The 22,445-nt window shown below is 40.6% G+C and overlaps 1 protein-coding gene and 1 non-coding gene across 2 annotated transcripts; both read left to right on the top strand.

The window, feature by feature from the left end:
* The first annotated feature begins 482 nt into the window (after positions 1 to 482).
* Positions 483 to 5,577, top strand: PRSS37 (serine protease 37). The gene is made up of 5 exons (XM_047094629.1): positions 483 to 516; positions 2,547 to 2,688; positions 3,926 to 4,179; positions 4,759 to 4,895; positions 5,437 to 5,577. The coding sequence occupies exons 1-5, from the start codon at positions 483 to 485 to the stop codon at positions 5,575 to 5,577; spliced, it is 708 nt and encodes a 235-aa protein (XP_046950585.1).
* Positions 5,578 to 16,789: 11,212 nt separating this feature from the next.
* Positions 16,790 to 16,891, top strand: LOC124525220 (U6 spliceosomal RNA). Its single transcript, XR_006965440.1, has one exon. It is a non-coding gene; the product is annotated as a U6 spliceosomal RNA (small nuclear RNA).
* The last annotated feature ends 5,554 nt before the right edge of the window (positions 16,892 to 22,445 follow it).

Genomic DNA, 22,445 nt, shown 5'->3' with positions numbered 1-22,445 from the left:
GGAGGGGCTGAGGGAAAGTATAAGTAACTATTAGGGTGTTCAGAGCAAACCTGGGGACACTGTCTACCTGAGCTAAGGTGGAGCATCTTGTCCCCCACAGCCCTGGCCTCAGAAACTCCCTGAGGAAGATGAGTCCTGAGCCAGAGTCCCTTTCCCATAGACAGCTGACTTGGGCCGATGGGCTTTGAGGCATAGCAGGGAGAGGAATCTGGATCTGGAAGTCTAAGGAACAAGGCTTCTTTTTCCTTCTTTGAAAGACCCAAGAGAGGCACAGTCTCCCATCCCCCAGCCTCCCTGGAGCAGAAGGACCTTCATCTGTCTACCTGGAGCCTTCTTCCCTCACCTCATTTATGCCCAGATCTGCTTTCCCATCCTATTTTGGGTCCCCATGCCTAACCATAGCCATTGATTCTACCAGGTGTTCCTGAGAGTTCCATACTCTGCTGATCTTCTGCATCTCACGGGGAAAGATCTGGACTGCTATGAAATTTATCTTTTATTTGGGTGTCCTTGCTGGTATGTATCCATGAGCTTCTACTCTGTCCTATAAGGCACAGGTTAATGCAGGCTGGAGGAAGGCAGATTGGGGTGTGTAGAGGGTACAAAAGAAGAGTCCAAGAAAAGCGGTCATGGACAGAAGTAGGTATCTCCTGTCCCAGACCACACCCATAGGCTCCCATGAGGCTGAGCTCACCCTTCCAGTGCTAAGCTATGGGACGGGTGATGGTGCTCACTTGCCTTGGAGAGTGCTCGACAGTGAGCATTCCCCACTGGTGATTCCAAAATGTGGGCTTCATCACCCACTGGGCAAGTCCCAGTGTGGTCACAGGGACAAAGAACACATTCCGAAGTCTGATATCCCCCCTATTCCAGAAGCTTAGAGACTCAGAAAGCAGGGAATGAAGAAGGTAGAAACAAAAGATCAAACGCAAGGGCCCTCCCCCCTGCACTCCCTGACTTCCACGAGTCCTTCTGATGGCAGAATTTGCTGGTGAGGCATCTCCCACCACCTCCAGACCGTCTATGTTGCATCACTATTAGCCGTGTGAGCACAGACAAGTCAATCTACCCATGCTTTAGTTTCTTCAATCAAAATGGGGATATTACTAACTACATCATAGAGATGTTGTGAAAGTGTTAAATAAATCCATGTAAAGCACTTAGAACAAGAGCTCAATGCCTCAACGCCTCCTGTCCTTTTTCCCTTGGGATTTCTAACTATGTGATCATAAAAGGGTATGGGGAGGTGGAGGCCAAGACTTGGGAAGGATAAATGGAAGAACCAAGGGCAGCCGAGGTAAGAACAGTATTTTATTTCTGATACTACAAGCAGCCTTCCTCCCTTTCTTGAGTGTTTTTCTTTAATAAGTCATTTTTTAAATATTACATGTTAATATTAAAAACTTAGAAATATTAAAAAGTAGGAAAAAAATTAACACTTCATAACCTCACCTCACAGTCAACACATGCTAACACTTCAACTTACTCTCAGGCTTCATTTATTTATTTGTCATTCAAATGGTTTATCTTTTTGTTTCTTTGCTTGTTTTTAGACAACTGGATTACTAGATTAATATACATTTCATTATCATTTTTAACTTAAAGAAAGGTTATTAATATTTTCTTTGCTGTTTAATATTCTTTATAAATACAATTTTAATATTTCCATATATTGATGTACTTTTTTATTTCAAATGCCCTACATTACTATATTGGACACTTATATTTCCAGTGTTTACCTATTATAAATAGTGTTAAAATGAGCACACATTCATAATCTTTGTCTATATCTGATTATTTTAGGACAGATTCTTAGGGTTGGAACTATTAGGTCATAAGTGATGAACTATTTACACTTTTGATGCCTATTTCTAAATTGCTTTTCAAAAAGAATCAATTCACGTTGCTACATGTAGTAAAAGAGTCTCTTCATTGTACTTTCTTAGATTCAATATTATCAACATTAAACCAAAAATTAATATTATAAGTATCAGATAAAATGGTATATCATTTTAATTTACATTTTATTAGAAAAAGAGGGTCAAACATTTTCATATTTCCTGGCCAATCAATTATTTCTTTAAAATTATCCATATTCTAGGGGCACCTGGGTGGCTCAGTCAGCTAAGCATCTGACTTTGGCTCAGGTCATGATCTCACGGTTCATGAGTTCGAACCCCATCTTGGGCTCTGGGCTAACAGCTCAGAGCCTGAAGCCTGCTTCAGATTCTGTCTCCCTCTCTCCCCCTCCCTGCTCATATTCTGGTTTTCTCTCTCTCTCAAAAATGAAATAGACATTAAAATAATAAGAAAGAAAGAAAGAAAGAAAGAAAGAAAGAAAGAAAGAAAGAGAAAGAAAGAAAGAGAAAGAAAGAGAAAGAAAGAAAGAAAGAAAGAAAGAAAGAAAGAAAGAAAGAAAGAAAGAAAGAAAGAAAACTATCCAGGTTCCTTTCAACTAGGAAACTGTTAACTGTCTTATTTGTCCTAAGATATGTCTTCTATATTAAGAATGTTTTATATGTTAAGAATACTAATTATTTTCTCAGGGACAGTTTTCTCTACTCACGCATCTGTGCAGAAAGATGACCATGCTCCCTACTTGGTATACCTCAAGTCGCACTTCAACCCCTGTGTGGGTGTCCTCATCAAAAACAACTGGGTGCTGGCCCCAGCTCACTGCTACTTACCGTGAGTGTTGGGAACCCTCACTCCCACCCCCTGAAACAGCCTGATTCATTCTACATGAGTGGTTCTCAAAGGGAGGCAACTTTTCCTTCCAGGGTACATTTGGCAAAGTGAAGATATTTTCGGTTGTCACAGTGGACTGAGGGGTGCTGTGCTACTGGCATCTATCTAGAGAACAGGGCCCATGGCAAGGATGCTACTAAACATTCTACAATGTGCACCCCCTCAACAATTACCCAGCTCCAAATGTCACTACTGCTGCTGGGAAGGAAACCTGTTCCGTACACTGTGCCTCCTCAGTCTCCCATCAGTTTGTTTCAAGTTTTTTACTGATGAGATAAATGTGTTTTATTAATTAAGGGACCAGCCGGTAACTGAGGGTACACTCAAATTGGACAAATTGAGGAGAATTTTTTAAAATGACTAATGACAAAGGCACGGACAAGTTATAGGGGAAGCACAAAGAAGAGTTCAGTGCCCCCAGGATTAGTATTAGAAGGGTATAGTTACTCCCCCTAGACCTAAAGGGGCAAGAGGAGAGGTTGGTTCAAAGGAGAGGGGAGCAGGGGAGGGTGGGAGGAGAGAGAAAGGAAGAGAGGAAGCCCTGTGTACAGGGATTGCCTGATAGAAGCTGGGGCAGCCCTGCAGGAAGGGAGCTTGGAGGATAAATACTCGAACCTCACTCTTCTCCTCTAACTACTTCCTGGTGCTTGCTATCAACCGAAACCCAAGCAGAGAGCAGAGGACAGGAGAACCCATTGGCTTAATCCATATGTAACACCTTCCAAAGGCAGAGAGCAGGATGAAGCAGGGTTGTGAGTGGGTCTAATGAAACCAACGGATCTCCACCACTCAGGTCATGCCATTGTCTTACCTCCACCAGAATGGAAATGCCCAGTTGGAGAGGCTGGAGCTGGAGTGGAGGGAAAATATTATTTCTATGCCATGCATGATTTTCCTCTTTACTACATTAAGGATGCTACATGAAAACACAGTGGTTAAGGCTCCATCACCTACTGTGTGACCATGGGGGAATTACTGCTATGTGGTTCCATCATCTGTTAAATGGATTAAAGATAGAATACACTTCATAGTTTTGTTGTAAGTAGTAAATGAGGTAATCCAGAATCCAGACCAAGCAATTGGCATAGTACCTGACACATTATAACATTTAATATCTTTGATGATGATGGTGGTGGTGGTGGTGACGGTGACTACTCCCACCCCCTTCTCCCTCCAGAAACCTGAAAGTGATGCTGGGAAATTTCAGGATCAGAGTCAGAGATGGCACAGAGCAGACAATTAACCCCATTCAGATTATCCGCTACTGGAACTACAGCCATAGCGCTCCCCAGGATGACCTCATGCTCATTAAGCTGGCTAAGCCTGCCAACTTCAACAACAAAGTCCAGCCACTTTCCCTCGCCACCAGCAATGTCCGGCCAGGCACTGTCTGTCTGCTCTCAGGTTTGGATTGGAGCCAAGATAACAATGGTGAGTGTACCTTCCACGGCAAATCAGGGTCATCAGTCACCCATGTCCACAGAGCTGAGAAGAGAGGAGAGGAGAATGGATGGAGACCATGAGGGTGCTAGGAAAAAGAGACTCATCCGGAAGTCCAAAGCTCCTCCCAACCCAGTGATGACACGATGACACAGAGCTACCTCCTCCAGGCTCCAGCAGCCGGGGCCACCAGACCATCGGACTCTGCACACAGGCCACACTATTCCTGACTGCCAGACACATGGTTCACATCAGGGAGGCTGTGCTCCTCCCTTGCATCCAGGCTCATTTTACACGTAGGGGACACCTCTGAGGACTTGAGTCAGGTCACCCCATATTCCTCCAAGACTAGATACGATGGAAAGAAAACCACTTCTTAAAAGAGTCATGCAGGCTATTTTTTCAATCCTCTAGATTAACTCTCATAACCATGCACAAGATCCTTGCCTTTTCTCAGCCCTTTTTTCTTCAGACATACACACAAAACACCAGTTGAAACACAGGGCAGTGACTGGAGAGTCTAAATAACAATTGCGAGCAGTCAACCTTTTTTATCCTGTCTTCCCTCAGGCAGGCATCCTGATTTAAGGCAGAACTTGGAGGCTCCTGTGATGTCTGATAAAGAGTGCCAGAAAACTGAACAAGGAAAAAGCCACAGGAACTCCTTATGTGTGAAATTTGTGAAAGTGTTCAGCCGAATTTTTGGGGTAATCTTTTCTCTATATTCAACATTCATTTGCTTGTATGTGTCTAGTTTAATCATGACAGCGATTAGAAAATTAGAAAGCCCTCATCCTCTCGCAATCTTTTGAGAATTCGATAAGGCTGCACCAGGCCCTCCTTACAGATGCCTTTATCCATTAAAGTGTGGCATGCAATTGCTCTAGTTAATAACACTTTGCTAGATTTATTACTCTCATGGCTGCAAGAAAAAACAGGCATTGCTTTAGAAAAGAATTCAAACTTTTCACAAGGGAAACTCGCTTCACCAGTCCAAATAAATGGGGTTTGACTCATTTTACATGTGAGTTCTAGAGAGGTTTTTCTCTGACTTTCTCAAGATGAAACAAGGCTAGTTACAACAAAGCTAGGTAAATGACTCCAGCTTCCTATCTCCCAATTCGGTGCTGTTTTCATAACCCATGAGCCTACTGGGCAGGGCTCATCCCACTGGGGGACTAGAGGGCTCCTGTGAGAAGATCCGATCATATCTCTCTTGTCTCTCTCCCTCTGCATGATCTCTGGTAGGAGGTGGCCGTCGCTACTGTCATCTGCAAAAACAAGCTCCAGGGAATCGAGGTCGGTCACTTCATGGGAGGAGATGTCGGAATCTACACCAATGTTCACAAATACACCTCCTGGATCGAGAACATCACTAAGGATAAATGACACCCTTCTATGCTCTCTGTATCCCACTGGCTCTAGTCATTGACTATACAGGCCACTATTTTCTCCAAACTCAAAATAAAAATCTCCAAACAGAAATGCATTACACCAGTAGCCTATGTTTTCTTGGTTGTGTCTCTTCCCATATCCCATAATGATGTGAAGAACCAAGGACAAAACATGACATGAGCACTCTTCACACAGTAGTAGGGTTACACCCATTATCTCGTTTAATGCTCACAACAATCCTCTGAGGTTATCTTTTATCCTCACTTTACAAATGAGAAAAATGAGACTAAAAGAGAGTACTTAACATTATCCAAAGCTGACAGACATCAGAGCCTAGAATAGAACCTCCAAATATCGTTTCTCAATCCCATGCTCTCAGCCTCAAAATTATAGGGGAGTCTGTGGCATCACAACAGATTTTGGCTTCTATTTTTCTGTTACTTCTCTTATCATTCAAAGAGCTTGAAGCTTTCACTTGTGGCTAAAATCCTGGGTACTGGAATAATCTCTCCTAAGAACGGCCATGCTCCCTCTCACTGCTACACTGACTGCAGCGTGCTACAGGGAGAGAGTTAGCGGATGCATAAGAGGCTAACAAAGAGAACTTCAGGACAGGGTCACTGCCATAAATCAAGTCCAACAGGAAGCCTGGCAGCTCCAGAACAGGGTGAAGAAGTCATCTAGATCCAAGAAGAGTATAATCTCAGGGCAGTGGAAGATTCCAGAAGCAGATATGGCTGAGAGGAGGTGAAGGAAGGGCAGAAATTGGGCTTAGCTACACACAGACCACGGGATTAATAAGGTCAAGAAAGCAGGTACCAGTCCTCTGGTTGAAGACATGGTAAAGAACTTGAAAACTGAGAACTCCAGGGCCCCAAATCTGGAAATGATCAGGGAATTCTGGATATCCAAGAGACTGGGGAATACAGGACAAGGATGGGTAATCTTCCAACAGATGTAGACTGAGGAAACAACCACACACTACCCTTGGATAATATTTCCTATTCCCTAAATTTAAAACACAATCTATACATTAAAGACCTTGGTGTTAGGCAGAATAATGGCTCCCCAAAGATGTCCACACCCTAATCCCCAGAACCCATAAATATGGGTTTTTTTTTCCATGAAAAAGTCAGTTTTGCAGCTGTGATTATGCTTATGGACTTGAGGATGGGAAGATTATCCTGGATTATGTGGGTGGGGCCAGTGCAATCATATGGGCTGTTAAAAATAGAAGAAGAAGAGAGAATATTTGGGCAAAGAGATGTGACAACAGAAAGGCAGCAGAGATTCAAAGCATGAGAAAGACCTGAGCTGCCATTGCAGGTTTTGAAAATGGAAGAAGGGGGCTACAAAGCAAGAAATGTAAGCAGTCTCTAGAAACTGAGAGCGAACCTCAGCTTCCAGCTAGCAAAGAAATGGGAACTTTAGTACTACAATTGCAAGGAACTGAATTCTAACAACAACCAAAATAGGCAAGGAAATGGATTCTCTCTAACAAGAAGCACAACCTTGACAACACTTTGATTTTATCCCATTAAAACTGGTCAAACTTCTGACCTACAGTATTGTAACATAAGAAATTTGTGTTGTTTAAGGTGTTTCTGATAATTTGTTATAGGAGCCATAGGAAACCAATACAACCTTTAAAACATAGTCTCTAGAAGAACTTCTTTCTGGGGTGCTCAGCTGGTTAAGCATCTAACTCTTGATTATAGCTCAGGTCATGATCTCCTGGTTCATGAGATTAACCCCCACATTGGGCTCTGTGCTGACAGTGAGGAGCGTGCTTGGGATTTTCTCTCTCCCTCTCTCTCTCTCAGCCCTTCTCCCCACCCCCAATCTTTCTCTGATAAATAAATAAACATTTAAAAAATAAAACAAAAGAACTGGTTTCTATATTGGGAGGTAAAAACCTTCAATTGTTCCCAATTGTCCTGAAATAAACTCTAAAACCATCAGAATGGCATCCAAACCTCCTTGAGACCTCCCACCCACCCTACCCATATACTCCCAAAATATTTCTAAATATATCTTCTGCCACTTGACTCTGTGAAATGCAAATATGAGTAAAAGAAATATCAGAAGAAAATGTTAAAAAAAAAAAAAAAAAGCCCAGTGCTCTCTGTATTTTAAGTTGGCAACCTGGTCAAGACCCAGATGTAACAAAGTTAGAGCCACTAAAAAAAATTCCTTGGGGCACCTGGGTGGCTCAGTCGGTTAAGTGTCCAACTTCAGCTCAGGTCACCATCTCACAGCCCATGAGTTCGAGCCCCGCGTGGGGCTCTGTGCTGACAGCTCAGAGCCTGGAGCCTGCTTCGGATTCTGTGTCTCCCTCTGTCTCTGCCCCTCCCCTGCTCACATTCTCTCTCTCTCTCTCTCTCTCTCTCTCTCTCTCTGAAAAATAAATAAACGGTAAAAAAAAAAAATTAAAAGGTTTACAAATAAACCTTTAACAAAAAAAATTCCTCAAGCTGAAGTCAAGTCTTCAAGTGTTGAAGGCAAGAGCAACCATATTCCAGGCAAGATATTTCCTCTTCGCCCATTGCCTATGAATTACACAAAAACAAATCATATTGATCACTATTCAATCAACTCCTCAGTATAAGTTTTTTCTAACAATTTTTTCAGCCCCAATTATTAGAGTGAGTTATCCAAGCACAGTGACCAGCAGCATGGGTTTGGGGGCTGAACCATCAAGACTTCTCTGAGTGCCAAGCTGCATTTCACAGATCCCTTTCCCTCTACTATTCCCTGCACTCCTGACTCCTACATCCGAGGTTGTACTGTGTTCTCCCCTTGAGGGAAGTGCCAGCTGGACTTCACTAATGTTATTTCACTGATCTCAATCCCTACGTCCCCAAAAGGATTTTATATTGCATTCTGCCTTGGACAGAGGCAAGTTTACTCCAAAATAAAAATATAGTTTTAAACAGGGGCCATTGAGGGTCACCCAATTCTCATTTCTTTCTTAGATCTCTACTTCTCATTATAGAGATCGTCAGGGCCATGGCCTCATCTGGAACCTGGAAACACACTGGAGCCTGGAGTGTCATAACAAAATCTACTTTGTTCATTTGCATGAACTTAATAAAAATAATAAAGGCACATAAGCCATTACAGTTTGAACATCTACTATACATTAGGCACTGTGTTAGACATTTTGATATGCATTCTTTGCATGTAACTCTTCAAATTTATATTCCTCCACTTACTTGAGGTTTCTGAAAAAAACACAGCTAGTAACTTTCCCAAGACCATATAGTTAATAAACAGCAGACCAAGGATACAAACCTTGATCCAACTGACTCCAAAGCCTGTGCCATTTCCTTTCTGTTTTCCCAGAACTACATTTCTAAATACACAGATGTTTCCTACATACTTACTCTTGCTTTTTTCCTCACATAAGGCAAAAAGCTCCTATTTAGATAACATAAGAAGTTTTATGGCTTCTCCCATGATCTCTGATTTTAGCTCCCAGTGAAATATTCTTTGAGGTCTGTAGATAGACAGTCTTCAGGATTCCTATCTAAAATTAAGGCTTCTCTGGGGACCACTTCATAATATTCTATTTCTATATTCCAGAAAGCGATAGATTTAATCCCAAGATAGGTATAACTAGAATGACAGCACTAGGATATCAACAGGTGATTGGCAATATCATTTCAAATTACGTATTTTGTTAAATAACTTTGAAGGAGGAACCAGTCTGCTGTGCTGATTCCACCACATCTCTCCAACCTCCTAACATCACAGCTCCCCAAGTTTAGTCTTGGACTTCTTCTATCTATACTCACCTACTTCCTTAGTGATCTATACCATACATAATCTAACAGTGCCCAAATGTGTATCTCCAGCTTGGGCTTTGCCCTTGACTGTCAGTCTCATATACTCAGCTGTCTACTCAACAGCTACATTTTGATATCTAATCTATATCTCAAACTTAATATGTCCAACTGAACTCCAAGTCTTATTGAAGATGGACCTGCTCCACCCACAGTCTTCCCCATATAAATTGATGACAATCTGATGAGCCTGCAATTTACTCAGGCCAAAAATTCTGGAGTCACTTTTGATTCCTTTCTGTTGTCTCATTTTCAATCTACAGGAAAATCTTGCCAGTTCCACTTCAAAACATTTCCACGATCTTATTACTTTTCCCTGCCTCCACTGCTACCACCCTGGTAAGCCTAGATTATTGCAATATCCTCTTAACTCATCTCCCTTCTGCTACCTTTGCCTTATTAAACTCAACCTATTCTCAATACAATGACCAAAGTGATCTTTTAAATGTTTTTTAGTGCTTATTTATTTATTTTTGAGAGAGAGAGAGAGAGAGAGACAGAGCACCAGCAGGGGAGGAGCAGAGAAACAGGGAGACACAGAATCTGAAACAGGCTCCAGGCTCCGAGCTGTCAGCACAGAGCCCGACGCGGGGCTCGAACTCAGATCATGATCTGAGCCAAAGCCGGACACTCAACCGACTGAGCCACCCAGGAGCCTCCAAAGTGATCTTTGAAAATGTAAGCCAAGTTTTACCACTTGCCTCTGCTAAAAACCCTCCAAAGGCTCCCCATCTCAGAATAAAGGACAGAGTCTGCACAGTGGTCTATAAGGACCTTAAAAATCCCACAGCCCCTTTGATCTAATCTCCCACGTCTCCTCCAGCCACACCAGCCTTCTAGCTCTTCTTTGAGCATGTGAGACACTTACTTGCCTCAAAATTTTTGTACTTTTCCCAGATGCATGCATGGCTTACTTCCTAAAATTTTTGCTTAAATGTTATTTTCTCAGCAAAGTCTTATCTGACTACCCTGTTTAAAATTAGAACCCCCACCTCTGATGAAAGTACATGTAAATATTCATCTTCTTTGAAAATTTGACAATGCATATGAGAAACCTTATAATTATGCTTATTCACTGCTTTTAGGCTTCTGCTTTTACAGCTTTTCAAAGATGTTTGCTGTAGCACTATAAAGAGCAAAAACAGGGTGATTGGTGGTGGTAATAAAAATGTCCAGCCAAGAGGCTGTGGAGAAATGGAAACCCTCTTGCACTGTTGGTGGGAATGCAAACTGGTGCAGCCGCTCTGGAAAACACTGTGGAGATTCCTCAAAAAATTAAAAATAGATCTACCCTATGACCCAGCAATAGCACTGCTAGGAATTGACCTAAGGGAGAGAGGAGTGCTGATGCATAGGGGCACTTGTACCCCAGTGTTTATGGCAGCACTTTCAACAATAGCCAAATTATGGAAAGAGCCTAAATGTCCATCAACCAACGAATGGATAAAGAAGATGTGGTTTATATATACAATGGAATACTACTTGGCAGTGAGAAAGAATGAAATCTGGCCATTTGTAGCAATGTGGATGGAACTGGAAAGTGTTATGCTAAGTGAAATAAGTCAGGCAGAGAAGGACAGGTACCATATGTTTTCACTCATAGGTGGATTCTGAGAAACTCAGCAGAGGACCAGGGGGAAGGGGAAAGGGGGAAAAAAAGTTACAGAGAGGGAAGGAGGCAAACCATAAGAGACTCTTAAATACTGAGATCAAACTGAGGGTTGATGGGGGGTGCGGGAGAGGGGAAAGTGGGTGATGGGCATTGAGGAGAGCACTTGTTGGGATGAGCACTGGGTGTTGTATGGAAACCAATTTGACAATAAATTTCATTTTAAAAAATGTCCAGCCATAGACTGTTGCTTATAAAAAAAATAAAAAGCATTGCAATCATAAACAATAATATATCCGGTCACTTAAAATGGTATTGTAGAAAGAGCAGAATCAGACGTATAAATACAGAGAACAAATTGAAGTTTGCTGGAGGAAAGGGGGTGGGGGATGGTCAAAATGGGTGAAGGGGAGTAGGAGATACAAGCTTCTAGTTATGGAATGAATAAGTCATGGGGGGGGAGGCATAGCATAGGGTATTTCAATGATATCGCAGTACCATTGTATGGTGACAGATGGTCACTATACTTCTGGTGAGCACAGCATAACATGTAGAGAAGTTGAAACAGTATGTCATACACCTGTAACTAATGTACCAATGTGTGTCAACTATACTCAGATTAAAAAAAAAACGTAAAAATAAAAAAGGAAAATGGTTTTGTAGAAGAATATGTAATGGCAAGAAAACTTTAAGTATAAAGTTCAGTTTATAACATAGTATAGATATTATGGTTCCATTTTTGTCCCTATAGCTATTCACTGAACACTAATCTTAACACTGAGGGACAGGAGGAAAACAAACAAAAAGATCCCTGTCCTCCTGGAGTATACATTCTATCTTAAGGATACAGGCAGTTAAAGAAATTTAAATTTTTATTGTCAGATAAGTGCGATGGTAAAAAATAAAACGAATTTGGGAGTACTGAGATAACATTTTTTTAAGTTTATTTTGAGAGAAAGAGAGCACATGGGGGAGGGGCAAAGAGAGAGGAGACAGAATCCCAAGCAGGCTCCTCACTGTCAGTACTGAGCCCCACACAGGGCTCAATCTCACAAACTGTGAGATCATGACGTGAACCGAAATCAAGAGTCGGGCGCTCAGTGGACTGAGCCACCAGGCACCCCATGGGATAACATCTTAGAGGAAGAACGGAGATTCACTTGACAAAGATGACCCCAAACCTGAGCATGTTCTGAGACTCCTGGGGGGCGGGGGGGGATGCACCTGGGTGGCTGAGTCGGTTAAGCCTCCGAACTTAGGCCCAGGTCATGATCTCATGGTCTGTGAGTTCGAGCCTCATGTCAGGCTCTGTGCTGACAGCTCCGAGCCTGGAACCTGCTTCGGATTCTGTGTCTCCCTCTCTCTGCCTCTCCCCTACTCATGCTCCGTCTGTCTGTCTCTCTCAAAAATAAATAAACATTAAAAAAATTAAGAATCCTTGGGAATGCCAGGAAAGCAGTAAATGGATTGGAAGGTGTTGTGGGAGGTGGCGTCTCCATTCCTAGAGACATCATGACTAACACGTAGTGAGAATGCCATAATCGGGGTGAGGGAGTGGCATGGGGATGTGTTTATGGCGAGGTGTAATAATAAAGTGTGACAGAAGGTGGGTCCTGAGTCTGAGTGTACCCACATGATGCTGAGGACAAAAAAGCAAAGGAAAGGCAAAGGGTGTGAGAGCTCTCCAGGGACATCTAGAACATGAATCTCAGAAGTAATGATGTGGCTGGCAAGTGCTCCCACCGGAACCCTGGGAAGACCCAAAGCCAGCTGGTACAAAGCTAGGGGCTTTGGGGCTCATCAAATGGAACACCAGCCGTTCCTCCAACTCTTTTTCTAGTTCCATAGAAATACCCAGGGTGCTGAATTACAAAACCTCATTAAAGGAAAGAAAGCCTGAACTGTTGACACCTATCTTTTTCTTAAAGTTTTAATTTAAATTCCAGTGAGGTAACAGAGAGGGTAATATTAGTCTCAGGGGTAGGATATAGTGACTCAACGCTTACATATGACACCCAGTGCTCATCACAAGTGCCCTCCTCAATCCCCATCACCTAGGTCACCCATCCCCCCACCCACCTCCCCTCTGGTAACCATCAGTTTGCTCTCTAGAGTTGAGTCTGTTTCTTGTTTTATAGTCATCTTTTACCCCATATTCAATATAAGTTCAGGGGCGCCTGGGTGGCGCAGTCGGTTAAGCATCTGACTTCAGCCAGGTCACGATCTCGCGGTCCGTGAGTTCGAGCCCCGCGTCGGGCTCTGGGCTGATGGCTCAGAGCCTGGAGCCTGTTTCCGGTTCTGTGTCTCCCTCTCTCTCTGCCCCTCCCCCATTCATGCTCTGTCTCTCTCTGTCCCAAAAATAAATAAACGTTGAAAAAAAAATTTAATATAAGTTCATCTCAACATGATACTGTTAATTAAATTGATTACACATCAGGAAAACTTCAGTGCTTTTTATGCTCTTTAACCTTTGCTGCACATTGGAACTGCCAGGGGAGACTTAAAAGACATAATGCTTAGGTCCTATCTCAGAGATTCTAATTTATTGGCTTTGGGCAGGACCTGAGCATTGGGATATCTCTTATGCAACCGAAACTGAAAATCCAAAACTAACTTGCACCATAAAGCTTACATTATCTACGGCTTTCTCAGAATTTTACAGAATACTAGAGACTGTGAAAAACAATCTTTTAAAAACTCATGTTTAGGGGCGCCTGGGTGGCGCAGTTGGTTGAGCGTCCGACTTCAGCCAGGTCACGATCTCGCGGTCCGTGAGTTCGAGCCCTGCGTCAGGCTCTGGGCTGATGGCTCAGAGCCTGGAGCCTGTTTCCGATTCTGTGTCTCCCTCTCTCTCTGCCCCTCCCCCATTCATGCTCTGTCTCTCTCTGTCCCAAAAATAAATAAACGTTGAAAAAAAAATTAAAAAAAAAAAAACTCATGTTTACTAATGGTTTCATACTACCATATAGAAACACATTAGCTTTCGTGTATTAACCTTATATACAACTATCTACCTTTCTAAGTTAACTTATTTCCTAATATTTTTTAGATTATTGGGATTTTCTACGTACATAATCATATCTTCTTAAAATAATGACAGTCTTAATAGTATGATGTATAAACCTGTCAAATCACTAAGTTGTACACCTGAAACGAATGTAACATTGTGCGTCAACTATACTCAAATAAAAAAGGAAAGAACATAATGGCAGGTTTATTTCTTCTTTTCCAACCATTATATCTGTAATTGCTTTAATATGACTTTAGGTATATAATTCAGTGGTTTTGCATATATTCACAGAGTTAAACAATTATCACCACTAATTTTAGAACAGTTTTCTTGACCCCAAAAGAAACCCTGTCTCCATAGCAGTCACTACCCATTAGCTCTATCCTCCAGCCCCTGGAAACCTCTGACCTAATTTCTAGCTCTGTAGATTTGACTATTTGGGGCCTTTCATATAAGTGAAATCATATAATTAGTATTGTGACAGGCTTCTCCCCTTAGCACGTTTCCAAGTTTCATCTATGTTATAACATGTATCACTACTTCTTTCCTTTTTACAGCTGAATAATATTCCACTGTATGAGTATGTGTGTGTGTGTGTGTGTGTGTGTGTGTCTGTGTGTCTGTGTGTGTATGTATGTATGATGCCACATTTTGTTTATCCATTCATATGATGATGGACATTTGAGTTGTTTCCATTTCTTGACTATTAGGAACAATGTTTTCATGAATATTCACGCACAAGCTTTTGTGTAGACATGAATTTTGGATTTCTCTTGGCTGTATACCTATGAGTGAAACTGCTGGATTTTATAAGTATATGCTTAATATTTTGAGGCACTGCCAAGCTGTTTTCCAAAGTGGCTGCACCAGGTTATATTCCTACCAGTAATGAATGAGAATTCCAATTTCTTCACATCTTCACCAACATGTAGTATTGTCTTTTTTATTATAGCCACCTAGTAGGTATGAGGTGCTATCTCATTGTGGTTGTGACTTGCATTTCCTTAACGACTAAGGATGTTGGCCACCTCCATGTGCTTGTGGGCCATTGGTATACCTTCTTTGAAAAAATAACTATTCAAAGCCTCAGGTCCAGTTTTTTATTAGAAGGTCTTTTTACTATAGAGGTATAAGAGTTATTTATATATCTCAGATACTAGTCCCTTATTATTTGCAAATATGCAAATACTTTGTCCTATTCTATAGTTGCCTTTTTACTTTTTTGATGGTGTCCTTTGAAACACAAATGTCTTTTTTAATTGTTGAAGTCTGATTTATCTATTTTGTTGTTGTTACTTGTACTTCTGTGTCATATCTAAGAAACCATGGCTTAACCTAAGGTCACCAAGATTTATTACCATAAGTTTGTACCTAAGAGTTGTGTAATTGTAGGTATTACACTTAGGCCCATGATATATTTTTAGTCAATTTTTGAACAGTGTGAACTAAGGATCAACTTTACTCTTTTCTATGTGGGTATCCAGTTGTGTTCCAGCAAACTCTGCTGAAAAGATTTCTTTTATTGTTGAATTGTTTTGGCACCCTCGACTAAAGTCATTTCACCACAGTGTGAGGGTTTATTTCTGGACTCTAGATTCTGCCCCATTCATTCATATTCTGTCCTCACACAAGTACCACACTGTCCTGATCACTATAGCTTTGAACTAAATTTTGAAATTGAGAAGTGTGAAGCCCCCCAAATTTGTTCTTTTCCAAAATTCTTTGGGTTTTTATGGGTCTCCAGCAAAATCATATAAATTTTAGGACAAGCTTGTCAATTTCTGGGGGGAAAAAAGCCAACTGGGATTCAGATAGGGATTGTATTTATCTGTAGATCAATTTGGGGAATACTGACATATTAACAATATTAAGTATTCTAATCCATGAACACGGGATGTCTTTCCATTTATTTAGGTCTCTTTAATTTCTTTCACAATGTTTTAAAGTTTTCAGGGTGTATTATACTTCTATTAAAACATTCCTATGTATCTTATTCTTTCTAAAGTAACTGTAAATGAATGTCCTCTTAATTTCATTTTTAAGATATTCATTACAAGTGCACAGATACACAACTGATTTTTGTATATTGACCTTGTATTCTGTAACCTTTCTGAAGTTGTTTATTATTTATCATGAATTCCCTAGGACTTTCTATATTCAAGATTTTCTATCTTGTAAGTCTTTTCAAAAAACAAACAACTTTTTAACATATATGTCAGAAGAAGCAATACACACAAAGAGATAACTTAAGAGAATTTAACAAAAGATTTATGAAGATGTAGGCAAGGTTAAAGGAAATAACAAGGGATGATGAAATACCCACATACTCAGGAAGCCACTGCCAAAGCATACTTATCTGGCATTTATATACTACTTTCTGTATCTCTAATTATTCTTTGCCAGTGCAAATATTTAAAATTATTTTTCCCAAAGACTAGTATAATAATAACATTGAGGGTAAGTATTTATAGTTACTACTATGCACCAGGCACTCTTCTATGCACTTCACATATATTAATTCATTTAATCCTCATGATGAATTTATGACCAAAAAAAAAGCCTTTTCTGCTATACAGTGGTATATGTGTTCTTATAAAACTTCAAACTCTATAAAATCATATACAAAAAAATTAAAGAGCTTGTGAGGAAAATAACATTGAATTATACTACTGAAAACTTACGCATCTTTGTAACCAGAGCACCAACTGAAATAAAAACAATCCTAATAAAAATCCTAAAAGAGTGCTCACTTCAGCAGCACACATACTAAAGTGAAACAATACAGAAAGATTAGCATGGCCCCTGTGCAAGGATGACAGAGAAAAAAAAATGCAAAAAAAAAAAAAAGTCCTACAAAGATGTGTCTCAGCCAGCCTTTGCACTCAGCATCAGTCACATAATTGACAACCTTTAAAACTGGGGTTTGTTCTTCCTTCAAATCTTTGAGGGCAGAAATTTCTAGAGATCAGTTTCATTACAATTTAAAAATCTGAATCAGAGAAGGCCTCATCTAACAACACACTTAAAAAAAAAAAAAAAAACACTGGATGAATGTTTTCGCAGATACCTAATCTTTATTCACAATTTTTCCAGTAACTTAACGCGGTGTAGAATGTAGAGGTTCTTGAAGCTACTCTACTATTCCCACCAAAGGAAAGCACTTCAGTTACGTTTTCAGATTTTTTCTTAAAAGCCATATATTGGTAAGGCTTTCCTTACCAATAGTTTCTTTTGTCTTCAATCTATATGCTGATTTTTTTGGTCTATTTCTCCCATTTCCATTACTTCCCTCTATCACATATTGTAGCACTGGCAATTATTTGTGCTAGATACTTAGAATCATTTCCAGTTATACACAACATTGACTCCCTTAATACAGTTGTGAATGTGACTTCACATTCCTGCCAAATCCTTTAGAATTTCAAGATCTTCCTTGATTGCTAAAACATTTCAGAATTTGCTCGCTAACTTCATGATCATCAACCCACTAAGCCTTCACTGACATTTTTATAATTGACTCCCTGTATATAATCAATACAAAAATAGGTCACTAGTCAGAAAAATACTTCTAAACTTTTCTTCTTGGTGTTATTTGAAAATAAGAATAAAATACTAAAATAGAATGTAATGCAAAATTTTTTTCTGCATTCTACTGAGGAGTGTCATAGTTGTGATCTGCTCTTTCTCAAAGTTTTATGAACTTTTCTTTGATAATTCTTATGATATCCTTGTAAACTTTCCTCTCTGATATTTTTAAATTCTTCTGTAATGTGCTTAAACATGAAGGGTCCCCCCACCTTCTCTGTTTTGTTTGACATCCTTTTGTGTCTTTCAATCTAGGTTTTTTTCTTTTTCTTTTTTTTTCTTTTTCTCTTTTTTTTTTTCTTTTTTTTTTTTTACCTTTCTTTAACCTAGGGCAATTCTTGGTCATTAATTCTTCAACCATTTCATTCCTTCCCCTCATTTCTCCCATCTCCTCTGGGACTCCAGTCACACAATAATTATTCCATTATTTCTATGTGCCATATAGCTTTTCTCTTCTTTTACATTTTCCATCTTTTTATGCTTCCTGCTACCTTCTGAGAGAGTTCTTTGAGCTGAACTTCCAGTTCAGATTATAAATCTTCATTAGCTCACCATCAGCCACATCAATTCTGCTCCTTAATCTAATTCTTGAGTACTTCATTTCATTTAACTTAAAAATACATATTTCAGAAACCAAAAAGAAATCAGATTTTTCCTCGCCCCAGAGCCTGTTGACTAGGGCAGGTGTGTGACCTAGAATCAGCCAACCAGAGGCTCACAGGCAGGACTTTGGACCTTGGAGCTGTGACTCAGAGGGACACACTCTCAAAGGTGGGGCAGTGTCACAGACACAATGCCGACAGTAGAAATGTGAGAGCAAAGTACCAGCATCAGTCCCTATAGAGTGACTTCATTGTGTTCTCAGCTGTTTGTTTATATTCTCTTGGTTCCCATTCTGATCTTGACTTTCCACCCTTCCCACTGATTCTGTGAGATAGCCAATTTCTTCCAACAGATGTATTTTCTCCTTAAGTCATTTGAAGTTGGACATGAGGTGGGCTATGGGAAAAGTACAGGACAGCTGAGGCACTAATTTCTTCCTTCTACAGCTCAGATTCTATAGATACTGTCAGAAGTTAAAGTTCAAAACAGAAAAGTTGAAAACATATTACTTAAAGTTATAAAATTAATGACAAATAAATAAAACGAATCAAATTTAGGAGAGGGGAATGGTTTGGGTTGAGATAATGACCAAACTTTGATGAATGGGCTTCAAAAGTTATAGTTCAAAGTTTATAAACCAAGTAAGAAAGCAAAATCGAGTTGAGAGAGTTGAGAAAATAATCACTAGAAGAACTATGGCAAATGGCAAAATATGACCATATCCAGGCAGTAGGACTAATAATAGGGAGCTGAATGAAAACTCGTTACTTTTTGAAATTTTTTAGACTTCCTCTAGGCTGCATCATCACAGACCCTACTGCATAACAGAAAGGAAGGCTAGTAATGTGTACACACACACACACACACACACGCGCGCGCGCACACACACACACACACACACACACACACATGTGCACGTGGTTCCAGTTGCAGCTCTGAGAATGCAAATTAGGAAAGATGCAATTACATAGGAATCAATTCAAGAGCACAGATTTGCCTTCTGATTTGTTTCCTTGGATAAAATACAAAGCAGCCTCACCACATCATGAACTAAATCATGTTTAGAAAAGGAAGAAAATCCAGTCCCTAAAAGTGGGTAAATGCAAGTGTTTTGTCCCTAGGAAAAGCAAGTCATAGAAACTTCAGTTGTGATTGGGGATCTTGGCTCCCAGGCAACACACCAATACCAAACTTGAAAGATTAGTTATTTCACCTGTTGAAACACACTCATAAACTTGGGCATTCCACCGGCTAATCCTACCATGAAGTCTTATAAGCACGAACAAGAGGAACTTAAGGTTTACTGGAAAGAGCACAAGACCTGTGGTCCAAACTCTGGGAATGTTTTACCTGAAGTTTACCAGCTGATGATCTTGAGCAAATCACTGCTCCAGCCTGAGTTTTGTGATCTATAACATAAAGATAGAAATGCTAACTACATGGAGTTGTTACTAAAATCAAACGAGATAATGGACAATATATGAGAATGCCTGATAAAATGGAAAGCCTGACACAAATGGTAGGTACTATTATTATCGTTACTGCAACAGTTGGTCATAAAGGACATCTGGATAGATATAGGCATGGCATAATGGAAAGTTCATCCTACTACTAAAAATACAACCAAGGGGAAGCATCTCTACTTGAAATGGATGGATATTATCATTCCCAGAAGACAAAAAGACAGTGCTGGACCTCACACAACTCACAGTGACATCAGAGAAGCGAGTTCTCCCTGAATGGTGACTAACACCCACATGTGTCTAGCAGGTACTTCAGTTCTCAGCTTTAGGTAAGGAAAAGACACATGTTGGGGAGAACAGATAAGTAAAAGTGGATTAATTAGCATGGTTCAAGAGAAGTGAAAAAAATGTTAGGTTTATCAGTTGAATTCCAGATCCCCCGGAACTGAATCAAAAGAAATGTGTTCAAATAAGGCTAAAAGGAAGACTGAGAAAGTTCATAAAAAGAAGGATGGGATTCAGAGAAGCCTCAGGCAAAGCTAGCTTGTTTAGCATGGTACCATGATGTCAGGGGATAAGCCAAGGACCCAGAGCCAGGAAACTGAGTTTTGGTCCCAGAACTGCCATGGGCTCTCACTTTCTTTTTTTTTTTTTTTTTTCTTTTTGAAGAAGAAGAAGAAGAAGAAAGAGAGACAGAGCATGAGCAGGGGAGGAGCAGAGAGAGAGAGTCACACAGAATTCAAAGCAGGCTCCAGGCTCTATGCTGTCAGCACGGAGCCCCATGCGGGGCTCAAACTCACGAATCGTGAGATCATGACCTGAGCGGAAGTCGGACGCTCAACAGACCGAGCCACCCAGGCACCCCAGGGCTCTCAGTTTCTTTATAAAATAAAAGAGGAATTGTAAAGGGTGCCTGGGTGACTCAATTGGATAAGCGTCTGACTCCTGGTTTCGGCTCAGGTCACAATCTCACAGTTCATGAGTTCAAGCCCCGCGCTGGTCTCCATGCTGACAGCACAGAGTCTGCTTGGGATTCTCTCTCTCCCCTCTCTCTCTGCCCCTCCCCTGCTCATGCGCAAAAGAGGAACTGTAAGACTAGTTAATGTAACTAATTGATCATTTAGAAAATACTAACTTACTATATTCTAGGTGGTATTCTAGGCATCAATAACCTAGGAGAAAACAAAAAGAGACGCAGTTCCTGCTGCCATGGATTTGACATTCTAGATGATCTCCATCCAACTCAAAGACTTAGTATGCTAAAACTCTGATTTCAGCCTGCAGGAAAACCAGAGCAGACAGTCAGGATGGCTAGTTGACCAAGGAAAATGAAGCTTCACACATTCAGGGAGAAGTGTCCTTTTTTGTGAGCAGAAGCAAGTGGCCATCACTCCCATCTTGCTCCAGTCTAGGTCCTGGGCTTTGGAGTTTAATATAGAACATGGCAGCCAACTGACTTTTATCCTAAAAGGCAAGTCTAGGACTCAAAGAAACTTCTAGAAATATAAAGATATTTTGTTTTGTTTTTCAGTTAGGTAACTAGACCTACTACCATAGAGAAATGGGAAAATTATTTGATACTTCTTTTTTTTAAAAACTTACCTAAAATGACTAACATTAGTGGATAAGTAAAACTTAATAAAAATGATCAATCTCTATATTAATTGCTCCTAATCTCTGTTCCCTATAATAGGAAAAACACAACTTAAATATGCAATTTAAAAAGAAATGAATTATTTGGTATATGTAAACAGAATATAACACCTATTTTACCAAACATAAAGCCCCAGTCTTGATTTCTATAATACAATAAAACAATTATACTTTACAGTGCTAACAGTGAAACAGTATTAGTTTTTATTCTGCACTTCCTGTAGATCATCTGTTGATTTGGTGTCAGAGAAGAAAAAATTTTACAGACATGAATGTCAGCTCCCTTATAAAGAGCTACCAAAAACTGTCTCAAAAGAGTATTCTGAGCACTCGTTTCTCTCCAGATCAAGGGCCTCAGGATCTCCAAGCATACACTATCTTCCACAGGATTCTCTAACAAGTCTGCTTCATGCTGGGATTCCCCATGATCAATACGACAGAATGAAGAGAAGGATAGGCAGCCATAAGGGTCTTGGAAATGAAGACAACGGGGAGATTAGCAGAATACTTGGAGGTGATGGGAAAGGGGCTGGCCAGGATATAAACCAGGAAACGGCCAGGCCCGGGACAATTGTATAAGGTACAGTTGTATAAGGACCTGTTGAATTTTCTGACCCGTTCTCCAAAACTCCAAACCACAAGGACTCCATTTCCAACCAGGCCAGTGAGAAATTCGGCCACTCTCACCACCATCAGCAGTGCTAGGGCGGCAGACAGTATGGCTGGGGTCACGAGTCTCTCACTTCCTTCACAGAAAATGTCCTGCTTCAACAGATGAATGTGTGTGGCTCCTGGCTGAGCTTCAGATCCCCGGAGGGTGATGTCACACTCAAGGTAAGTTTTCATACCACAAAATCTGGATTTGGCCTTGCCCTTCTGGAACCTGTCCTCTAAAACTGAACAGCTGTAACCAGGCACAGAGAATTTAGAAGTTATGACCCCTCCGTATTTGCACCCACATGAACACAATGAACCTACACTCAGAGATTTGAAGCAGGACCATAGACACCAACTCCCCTTCTCAAGGGTCATGGGCTAGCATCTAGACACCAGCACATAATACAGTAAGAAGACCAAATCCAAACATTCTCTGG

The sequence above is a fragment of the Lynx rufus genome, unplaced genomic scaffold (genome assembly GCF_022079265.1).
Source record: "Lynx rufus isolate CCGP_SWC_20201006 ecotype Redwood Valley unplaced genomic scaffold, mLynRuf1.p SCAF_4, whole genome shotgun sequence".
In the NCBI taxonomy this organism is placed as follows: domain Eukaryota; kingdom Metazoa; phylum Chordata; class Mammalia; order Carnivora; family Felidae; genus Lynx; species Lynx rufus.
The sequence above is the reverse complement of the archived record's forward strand: the minus strand, read 5'-3'. Positions and strand labels throughout refer to the sequence as shown.

Bases quoted from the DNA above. Each gene is read 5' to 3' on its own strand.
- PRSS37 (XM_047094629.1), top strand. From the start codon at position 483: ATGAAATTTATCTTTTATTTGGGTGTCCTTGCTG. The intron at 2,689-3,925 runs GTGAGTGTTGGG...TTCTCCCTCCAG, and splicing joins CCAGCTCACTGCTACTTACC to AAACCTGAAAGTGATGCTGG. The intron at 4,896-5,436 runs GTAATCTTTTCT...GATCTCTGGTAG, and splicing joins TGTTCAGCCGAATTTTTGGG to GAGGTGGCCGTCGCTACTGT.